The following is an 11,401-nucleotide window of genomic DNA, read 5'->3' on the forward strand; positions in this document are numbered from 1 at the left end:
TTAACATGAAAATACTTTTTATTTAAGAATTTATGAAAACGTTTACCCTTAATATTTTTTTTCCGACTGCTTGAGTCATCTATTAGAAGTTCAAGTAGATGCATTTGTTCTTTGCAGTACAGAGCAACAAGAAAATGTAAAATTTGTCTGCGTTATTTCTAAAAAATAAGAAACACTTGGAGTAGTTTTGCTTTATTTTTAGTTATATTTTAAGTTTAAGTGAAAACTACATGAAAACAATAACAAGACAAACTGGGTTGCCTTAAAAAGACAAAAAGAATTCAGAGGTGAACAAGCTTCTGATGATTATTTTTGCTTCGTCATGCCAGACTGGAAAATCTTATTAATCTTTAATTAAAATGCAATGCCAATAAACATTACAGATTACACAAATAAAGCAATTCTGAATGGCTTATCCACAAAAAAAAAGGGCCAAGAATGTCTTCTAAAACCAGACAGCCCAACAACCAATATATGGTTTTAACTGTAATCACCAAATTACAATTTTAATTGTGTAAAAACTCTCAAACATGAGAAACAGGAATGCTGAATTCAGCATTCATAGTTAGAGGACAAAACCACTTTCTGTGGATGTAAAAACAGTCTAACTGGTTGTTTTACTCCATGGAGAAAGTCACTCTTGTTCTATCGATCAGGCCTCTGAAGACAGAAGACTTTGGCTTTGTGGTCCCCACCTGCTGTCACAGCCATTGAAGCATCTCTGGAGAAGAAATTTGAAAGGTACAGTGGTTGAATGCTGGCAACAGTATATTTACTACATTTAACATATACTTTCTTTAGAAAGAAAAACCTTTCATTCAGTAAAATTTACCATCTTACCCAAAACATTGTTTTCCTGGGTATTTACTCTAGAAAGCATGTCATTCAACCTTATCAAAGCTGAAATAAGTAAGGTACTGCAGAATGTGTACAAGTGTACTAGGAGCACTACACAATGCAGCATCTTTGTATATGCACAATAGACAGTTTTTATATCTGTTTAACATTCTGTGAATTCTCATTTAAGCCAGAAGTGCGTGTTCTGTACTGAAAGCCATATGCCAGGGGGTTCACAAATTACACAATCCCCGATATTAACATCCTGAAAAAAAACAGACAAAATAAATTTTGTCCGAATATTCACTGCCCCGTTTCTGTGTTCATGGCATAGTTGCCGCTTTCTTCCCAACAACTAGAAACATGCACAATTACCGGTTGAGTGTGAAGTCCAGAATCTCTGCTGTGTGACCACGATATTCAGCTACGATTTTTCCTGAGCGAGCATCCCACAGTGTCACAACTCCACCCAGATTACAAGTAGCCACGACTGCCGAGTCCTGCTCCCACTGTACATGTACGATTCCAACCTAAGTACAAGAGAGATTTGTACAAGTGGGATTACATTCATTTATTATCAGAAAACAATAATTTATTACATACCATTCATCTGTAACATTAAAACCATCTGCCTAATATTTTGTAGAGCTCCCAATTGCTGCCAAAACAGCTCTGACCTGTCAAATCATGTACTGCACAAGACCTGTAAAGATGTATTGAGATTACCTGTCACCAAGAATTTAGTAATAAAACTTTATTATACAATACTAGTCATGCAAGATGTGAAGTGGGGCCTCCATGGATCAGACTTGCTTGTTCTCACTTTGTTTATTTCTTGATTGGTTCAAGACCTGATAAATCAGGATGCCAGCCAATACCCAAAACCCTTTGTCATGTTCCTCAAACCATTCCTGTTCATTTCTGCAGAGACCAGTGTCATAAGGGAATACCGCTGGGAATACCATGTGTCCATGGTACACAACAAATTTTAGGTAAATAATTGAAAATATCCCAACCCTTGTTAGTTGCAATTGTACCAAGATAATCAATGTTATTCACTTCATTTCTCACGGATTTTAGTGATGTGGGTGATTGGTGTTTGTAGAATTGCATGTACCCACAATATGCATACACTGCAATGACTGACACCATAGTAATTAATTTGTACTTACCTCATGTTTACACTTGTGTCTAAGGCTCTGCGTCGTCAAGTCATATATGGCCAAAGTTCCATCTAGATATGCCACAGCAATCAGAGGTAGCCTGAAATACCATAACAAGTTACCACTTTATCAAAACTAATCAACTTTAGGATAATAATAATAATAACAGCAACAACAATAAATGAACAAACACAAAGGAACAACAAAAAAAAAAAAACAAAGAAGCAAAACTTACACATTACAAAATCCTACAGACTCCACTGAGATGGACTCCTCTTCTTCCATCATGTTTTTCTCTTCGCTGTTCTCAATGGAGAATGAACCCAGTACCTAAACCAAAATCATCATATTCATTACGTTGAGGCAAGTTCAAATTCCAGCACCTGCTAGAGAAGCACTGCTGGAACATCAAAGATAATCCTTAATCTTCAATTACATTTGGATTGCCTGCCTTACTTGTACACAATGCAAGTTTTCAACCATGTAAGGATTAATATATAATCAATTACACTTAATTTAAAATTTAAAGTGCATTATGTGTATTTTGTATCTTTTAGGGTACACTGTATTATCCATTTTATTACAATGGATACATTTTTTTATCTATATCCTAATTACAGTGAAGCCACCCTATAATAATCTCCTATAGGTTAAAGTGGCATACAATAAAATTTCACTGAACTGAATTTTATAATTACATGCAGAATCTTCATTATGACTACAAAAATAATGCCCAACATTGCTCTGCATATCTGACAAGGGGATAAAATTAAATGTAAAGGCTTGACTCTGTATACTCCAGATGTCCTCACCTTGCCTGTGGATGTGTTAATGAGTTTAGCCTGTCCATCTGTTGATCCTGAGAGAACCAGGGTTCCATCCTTGTTGCACTCCATCGATGTCAGTGGCCCCTGGTGGCCATCATGTCCTGAAAAATCCTTATATTCATAAGTAATACCCAAATACCTAAAGGGGAAGTTCACTTTAAACACCTATTGGCCTATTCGAAGCACTTATAAAACACTTGTTATAAACCTAATTTTATCTAGTCTTTATATACATTATTGAAAATGTAAATGTTTCAGTAAAGCACATTTGGAAATGGAAAATTTCCACAGCCTACAACAACAACAACCAAACCATAATCAGCTTTGATTGACACCAAAACTAAAAAACCAAGATAAAGTAAATAGATACAATCATGATTAAAATATGTTGACCACTAAGGCGTTTCAACAGATGTCTTATATAGTATATATATATTATAGATAGATAGATAGATAGATAGATAGATAGATAGATAAATAGATAGATAGATACCAAAAAAATTCACCTATTGACATTTACCTTTAATGACATGGATTGTATTGCCCTGCTTAAGGTCCCATAGACGCAGGCTCCCGTCCTCATAACCAACCATTGCTCTTTTTCCTTTGTGCATGTAAAAATAGAGATAAACAATAAAAAGTGCCACATACACAGAGTAAAACTTATTTTACCACTTGTAAATATGTTTAATATAAAACTAAATACATGCATTCTTAATATATATTCCCAGATTAATTTCATGTCACTCCCTCACGCATTATCTATTTCGTTTTATCCTGTATTCAGGGTCGCGGGAACCTGGAGCCTATCCCAGGAGACTTAGGGCACAAGGTGGGGTACACCCCGGACAGGGTGCCAATCCATCGCAGGGCACACACACATACCCACTTATTTACACACTACAGTCAATTTGGGAACGCCAATTAGCCTAATCTGCATATCTGGCGGAGGACACTGGAGTACCTGGAGGTCACCTAATTTCATGTCAATTTAATTTAATTTGTATAGCACTTTTAACAATTGTCATTGTCGCAAAGCAGCTTTACACAATTAAAGGAAAATGTGTATGAATCAAAATGATTAGTGGGGAGAAAAAAGTGATGGTGGGAAGGAAAAACTTTCTGAGATGGCAGTAGGAAGAAACCTTAAGAAGAACCAGACTCAGCTCAATCCCAGATAAGGATGGGTTCCCTCATCCTTGGTTGAGTAATAACAGATAGCAGGGATTGATCTGCAATAATACTGTGTGTTAGGAAGTTAAGTACAACAGTTGATGTCCAAGTTAATTTGAAGTCCAGTTCGTTATTGGAGGCTCAGGTAGACTGTAGGAAATTCCAGTCCTGAGTGACTGCAGTTCCAACTGTGTGCATCAGCCAGGACTGTCTTTATGGTTTCCCAGACGGCTAACCCAAAGGCTCACATCCTTTGCTCTACCTTATTTAGCTAACATGGACCCAATGTTTAGAGTAAATTATAAACTAATAGAAATAATAATAATGTTCCTATCATATCTGATGGTAAACGTGTTGAAAAAAAGCAATATGGTGATGTTATAAAAGTGAAAACAATAAACAAAAACAAACTGGTCAGGGCAGTCTTTGGAAACATCTTAGAAACAGTATATATGTGTAATGCATATTGTTATCTTTATATTATTATTATTATTATTATTAATTAATATTATTATTATGTTATCGTAATTATTGTGTAAAATATTATTCAATCAGGCATAATTTAATACACTCTTTTAAACATTTTAGATTCATTACCTATACAGTGAAATATTTCAAGGCGTTTTTTTTTTTTTTTTTAAAGAATTCAAAATCAAATAATTCTAAATCGGAATCTGCAAAGCATTGTCAAGAGAAGATTAGAAACACCCACTCCAACAATACAAATGAGCTGAAGGCTGTTATTAACCTGGTCTTTAATAGGTTGTCTATTCACTTCACTTTGTCTTTTGTCTACTTTTATCAACTTAACTTACGTTATCTACTTATCAACTTAACCTATTTTCTCAAACCAGAGATATAGCCTGATGCAGTTTGTTTTGTTATAATTAATAACCCCTATACTGGTATAATAAAAAAGATGAATTTAAATGAATACATTTTATATAAGTTAAATGTACAGTATTTACATTTTATCATTAGGAATTGTCTCTCACCATCAGGAAGGATTTTTCCACTTGTTGCCTGACAGTTAGGTCCCTGGAAGGTCTTACATTCTCCACTTGGTATCTTCCACATCCACATATTTCCATCGGCAGTACCTGCAAGCAACACTGGAGCACAGGGGTGCCACTGCAGCCACTAATAAAAACACAGTGAAGAGCAATAACATGTATCAAATTGGCCCAGGTTGTTAAAAAAAACAAAAACAACAACAACTCTTATGTACGCTAATATGAATAGCTGGCATGCTTGATGTTTGTTCTGAGACTACTCAAATCCCTAGTTGCAGAAATATGGGTGAAAAAATTAAGCTCCCACTTTAACCGTTTAACCCAATCTGCCCCAAAAAGGAAAAGAACAAAGATGTCTTACATAAACCAATCTGGCCATACCAGCTACACTTTCATCAGATGCTGACATGAAAATAAAGGGAGCTAAAGCCATAGTACATCACTTATGATTTGAAGCATCACCTGAGACTGAGCGTGCTCAGCTATCAATAACTTTACTCTGAGAGTAAATAACAAATTGATTATTGAAAGAATATTTAAAGGGGATAAAACAATATTTTAAACCTCACAACTAACATTATAGTGCATGATACAATGTTTACATTTACGATGTTTGACAGACGACCTTATCAAGAGTTTTATTTATATAGTGATTTTAACAATGGTCATTGTCGCAAAGCAGCTTTATTAAAAAGAAAATTCTGAAATTGTGTGTGAGGAAATACATACTGTATAAGTCAAAATGATCAGATTGCCTGTGATAAGCTAAGATGGCGGCAAGGAAATCACCCTGAGATGGCAATTAAAATAATCCTTGAGAGAAACCAACTTTAACAGAAACCCATCCTCATCTAGGTGATATCAGATATCAGGGATTCATTTGCAGTCATAATGAGTGTTAGGAGACTGAAAGTTCAGTGTAACAGGAAAGATGTTTAAGGTAATTTATTAGGGTAAGTTGATTATTGGAGGCTCAGGTACAAAACTGTTCGTAGGAATCTTAGGCTTGAACTATTGAGCGACTGCTGTCACCAGTCATCAGAGAACAGTTGTTCTGCATCAGCCGAGTCCAAAACCATCTTCATAATTAAACGGAACTCTCTCCACAGGCATCCCAAGCAGACCATACAGGCCTCCATGCGACAAGGTCTTCAACCATTTTATTTCATTATACATCTGAGCAGTTGATGGTTAAGGGCCTTGCTTCAAGGCTCCAACAGTGGCAACTGTGGTGGTGCTAGGGTTTGAACCTGGTACTTTCCAATCAGTAGTCCCACACCACTATAATACTTACTATAATTACTGTTCATAATTACCTTTCATTTAAAATCACATAGCCTAAGGAAATTTAGAAATAGATCATAAGGTCGTAAGCATCTCGGATACCTGCTGTTGCTCCTGTGAAAACTTTCCTTTAATTAAATAATAAATAACTGAATATATTTTGAAACAATAATGGATATGAAATAATAATGGAAAATAAATAAAACTGAAATTTTTCAGTAGTAGTTCGTAAATAAATATTATTTGATTTATTTACAAGATGGATCCTGTCATTCCTAAAAAGATTATTATGCGGACCAATAGTATATGGAATATTAATGCATTATTAATTAAAATATATGTACATTCCTTAATTTATAAGTAATACTAATAATATGTCAAGCTTTATAGTAATGATAGTAAAGATTACAGTATGCCTTTTAGGGTTTTTAGACATCATAGATTGTCCCAAAGTCACACAAGTGCATATCTTTTGCTTATTGTTCCTGCTACCCGTTGAAAACTTGGTGTTACTTGCTGCCTAATATATCCCACCCCACTGAATGGTGCCATTGTAACAGGATATTTAATGTTATTTATACCTGTCTGCAGGTATGGTACCCGCTTTGAGGTAGAAACCCGAAGCACCATTAAGTCCTATTTTTCTAAAAATGCACATAAAACATTGTACAATTTACACAAAAATCACCCTGTATTGTGCCTAATAAGAAAGAAATTACCTTTATGTTTCGTTGTTTGGAATAAGTTAAATTACCCTTATAAAGTGAAGTGAGATAAATTACTTACATTTACTACATATTAATATATATGTCTTGAGCCAGTTATTCAATTAATGTAAAGAATACACACATTTAACAGTACTTTCCTCAATCTTTTGTCTTGCAATTCACTATATTCACTATTGACTCACCAGCTTCAATGTACATACCTCTAGATCGCCGACTTCAAAAGACCAGATTTCCTCTTTGGCTTCAACTTTCCACACTTTAATCAGACCACTCATGTCCCCGGATGCCACCAGCTTTGAGTCATGGCTAAATGCTGCACATGTAACAGAGTCCTTATGACCTAAAAAAAACCACATCAACACTCAAGTTAAAAAATGTGGATTATATATATATGAGTATTGGCAAAGTTGATGCGTAGGCAAATCCCACCTGTACACTCAAACACCACCTCTCCATTGAGAACGTTCCATACATAAGCTTTGTCGTCCTCACCACCTGTGATGGCCAGGTTGTTTGTTACTAGGTCCAAACTGACGCAGAAAACAGAACCTAAACCATAGAAATTATACAGTAAATATTTATGACATTAATACACCCAAGTGCCTGTTAATACTAATAGCTAGGTAAAATATATGAAGACATTTTATTTAACCGATGCATCTTAAGTAAGGTTAGCTAGAGACCAGGGTCAAACTGTATGAAACCAATGTTATTAAAAATTTACAAATGCATATGGACATTATAAAGCCAAATAAGAGAACCTTTTAACAAAAGCATATCTACAAAACATTTCTGTTTCTATTATTATTTAATAATGTTTAGTACAGAACAAATCGCTACAAGCCTTTAAATGAGCTTACGAATAAAATTCCCTGTCAAGGGGTTCCACCAAACATATTCTGACAAAATCCTGTTGGTAAACATGGTTGGCCATTCCATGGCTTTTTGTTAGAAAACACCCTTCTTGTTCGTAGTACCCTCCTGAAAAGGATATGTAGACTTGGTCCAAGATGTTTTTTTTCTCCAGTGTGTTTTTTTTTTTTTTCAGATCTTTTATGAAATAATACAAAATTTCCATTTTGGACAAGGCTTTGTCCTTTGTAGCCCCAAATTTCTGTCCTTGGCTGAACCAGTGTGGTTGTCTGCTGAAGATCAATGTTTTGTGCATAATGAGACGGCCTTCATCTCACTGCAGTTGTAATGAGTGAGTTCCTTTATCCTTCCTAGCAGCTCAAACCTGCCTGGTAATTGTCATCACTTACAAGGTGTTTCCACATTTTCCCCATGTGTCACCATTTTGTGCAAACTCTTAAAACTGTTCCGTGTGAATATCTCAGGATTAGCACAACAGTGATGACATGATCAAAGTTCTTGACCTCAACTTGGGTTCTTGTTTTTTTCTTTTTATTTATTTTGTGGCAGCCACATGACTGACTGATTAGATAATAGACATGGGGGAAAAAGATTCCGTTACACATTGCAATTCTTTTGTGTGGCGATTCATTCGTCACATACACACCATACCATACAATCGATTATCAAGATAATTTGTTTAATGTATATATACATATTTGTGTGCGGCACGGTGCTGTAGTGGTTAGCGCTGTCACCTTGCATCTCCAGGGTGAGGGTTTGATTCCCGCCTCTGTTTGCATTGAGTTTACATGTAAAGTGGTATAGACAATGAGTGAGTGAGTGATATATATGTACATTTGAGGTGGTGAAATGTTGCTGCTCCTCTGTGATCTTGCACATAGTGCACTCTATTCTATTTACACACTGGCAGGTGGCAAGAATTGTAACATTAAATTGGGATATTTACCCAATAATCATCATACATGTAGTGAAATTATGATTCTATGTGTATAAACCAGCTGATTTAATGCTAAAAAGAATGTACTATAATGTAATATAATATAAAAATGATGTAAGTTGCTGAATAAAGGTGTTGTCACCGGTGTGTTTTGTGAAAGTGAGCTCGCTGTCATCCTGCTCTGCGTCCATCTCATCCTCAGTCTCCCAGCCTTCATCATCTGCAGCTCCTTCAGCTTCGTTGAAATCCACATCTTCCAATTCCTCAGCAAGATCATCTAAACACACACACACACACACACACACACACACACACACACACACACACAAACTCAATAAAACGTTACATGGAGAAAAGTAAACTGTACACTAAAGTACACTAAAGTAATAACTTATATATTTATTCAGCTACTTTGATGATTAAAACCCTCTCTAATGTCAGAAGAGTGATCTGACCCGATACACTTGTCAATACATACAGCTAGTGAAGTACACCAACCTGTGGCTGCGTGTTCTGTGTCGTTCAGGTCAATAACTTCGATGATTTCCTCGTCTCCATGAAGCTGCACGGTGTCTTCCTCCACGGGAGTCTCCATGGCCTGCGCGCGTTTCAAAACTCAACTCAACTGACCTCAGCTAGTGTGCGTCTCGCGCCTCTGACTTACTACAACACTAACGAACCAGGAAGCAGCTGATATGAAATTAAATCGGAAAGCTGAAAATTAAAACAACGTTTCCTTATTTGACCGAATGTGATAAACAAATCACGATAAAACTCGTCAAAAAATAATTTAAGTCAAAAATCGGGTGCTTTAATTCACGTGTCAGCTGAGTTAGTTTCTTCTTCTTCAATCAAAAACCAACGTGCTTAGGTGCATACTGCCACCTACTGAATCGGAGTAAATTATTATTTTTCTTCTTGGTGATTACCGGCGTTTGGCATCCACTATATTGCATTTACTGCCACCTTCTGGTCTTGATCCCCCGCCCTCCTCATTTCCTTTTCATTTTATTCATCAGCAACGTTCCATTCCGAAGTGTACTTCTTGGTGCTCTATACTCCCTGCTCCGTGTGCAGCGAAAGTTGGTGAAGGGAACTTCCTACGACAAAATTCCACTATTTGGAACATCCGGCAATGTCACAGAAGCAGACAGCACTTCCGCTGTGCGTTACCATGGTAACATGGATACATTCGGATACATGTCGCTGCAATAAATATTAAATATTGTTTTAAACAAAAATTGATACCCTTCTAAAACATGTACTATCGAAACGTGTATAACTTGTAATGAAATTATTTGCTTCATTTACAAGATGTATATATATATATTACAGATTACTAGCCTATATAATACTTAGGATTTTTTGATTAAATTAAAATTTTATTTAAATTATTGTGTCATATTATTAATATGATGTCCTCGATAAGAATGATAATAAATATATCTAAATATATTTTTTCAAGCTCCATTTGTCATGCTCCAGCCAGACACAAGGGCTGTTCCCTTTTCCAGTGAAGTGAAGACCCTTTAGCTTTGCTCAAATTCCTTTAGTATTGCCTTTCAGAATTTTGAAAACTGTCTCTTGTTGATTCCTGGCTATTCTGCATCATGATGCTTACCAGGTCTGATACTGAATCACTACAAATCAGTACATATCTGTGCTCGATCTGTTCCATACTTTGGAATGCCAGTATTATGGCATACCTTGTACACATTCAAATAATTGGATGTTCTTTTAGTAATTTCCATTTGACTGGTGTTACAACCACAGCTCCTGTTGCTCCTGTCTGCGAATCCTTTGATCCATCTGTAAAAATCTCTAGCCATTCTTTATAGTTATCATTCATATAGTTATATCATTGTGCCTCCATTCCGTCCTTTGTTGGTCACCTTTCCAATCAAAACCTTTTTTTCTCATTCTTCCATAATGCCAACAGTACCCTTTTTGATGGATGATTCTCTCCATGTCCCCTTGAATTAATTTAACAGTTGGCCATCAACTGCTTCCATCACAACTCTAATGACTTTTCACCTGCCTCTACTAGGATTGCACACACTGGGGAAGTTTTGACAGTGCCTTTACATGTTCTTAGTGCCTGGATTTAAAATGTATCCAGTTCTGCTAGCACAGTTTTTGCTGCTGATCCATAGACATCCAATTATGATCCTATTAATGGACAGTTTCCATTTAAAACATCTTGATTAAACAATCTTTCTTTCCATAATACCTGTATATCATATGCCTTGTCTACATCAAAAATACTGTTATCGCAGTCTCTTTTTAGGTGATGCTTCAAAGCTGTCTTTTCACTTCCTCCTGTAAACACTCAAATCTCCACAGACTAAAATATCTTTGACAGTGTCTTCTAGCTTCTGTAATTGTGTCATCATTTTCTTGCTCTCCTATACATATTTTCTGCATGACAACATTCTGGACTTATAGCACGGATCACAAACCCCATTGTTTTTCCAACCCCATGTGCTTTCCTATGATAAACAGAGTGCTATTAAGATTGCTGTGTCTGATTCTCAGTCTGCTTTTTACTACAAGCCCTTTCTGT

General features: G+C 35.9%; 1 protein-coding gene across 1 annotated transcript; it reads right to left on the minus strand.

Annotated features, from left to right (window-relative positions):
* On the minus strand, positions 1-9,758 carry aamp (angio-associated, migratory cell protein). Its single transcript, XM_053497756.1, has 11 exons — positions 9,337-9,758; positions 8,981-9,115; positions 7,455-7,574; positions 7,226-7,365; positions 4,996-5,140; positions 3,348-3,431; positions 2,813-2,928; positions 2,236-2,330; positions 2,010-2,100; positions 1,213-1,367; positions 1-721 (listed from the first exon to the last, which is right to left on the minus strand). The coding sequence occupies exons 1-11, from the start codon at positions 9,431-9,433 to the stop codon at positions 646-648; spliced, it is 1,254 nt and encodes a 417-aa protein (XP_053353731.1). The 5' UTR covers positions 9,434-9,758; the 3' UTR covers positions 1-645.
* Between the last annotated feature and the right edge of the window lie 1,643 nt (positions 9,759-11,401).

The sequence above is a fragment of the Clarias gariepinus genome, chromosome 6, assembly GCF_024256425.1.
Source record: "Clarias gariepinus isolate MV-2021 ecotype Netherlands chromosome 6, CGAR_prim_01v2, whole genome shotgun sequence".
Taxonomy (NCBI): domain Eukaryota; kingdom Metazoa; phylum Chordata; class Actinopteri; order Siluriformes; family Clariidae; genus Clarias; species Clarias gariepinus.

Bases quoted from the DNA above. Each gene is read 5' to 3' on its own strand.
- aamp (XM_053497756.1), bottom strand. From the start codon at position 9,433: ATGGAGACTCCCGTGGAGGAAGACACCGTGCAGCTTCATGGAGACGAG. The intron at 7,575-8,980 runs GTGACAACACCT...TCTATGGTTTAG, and splicing joins CACTTTCACAAAACACACCG to GTTCTGTTTTCTGCGTCAGT. The intron at 2,101-2,235 runs GTAAGTTTTGCT...ATGGTATTTCAG, and splicing joins TCTGTAGGATTTTGTAATGT to GCTACCTCTGATTGCTGTGG.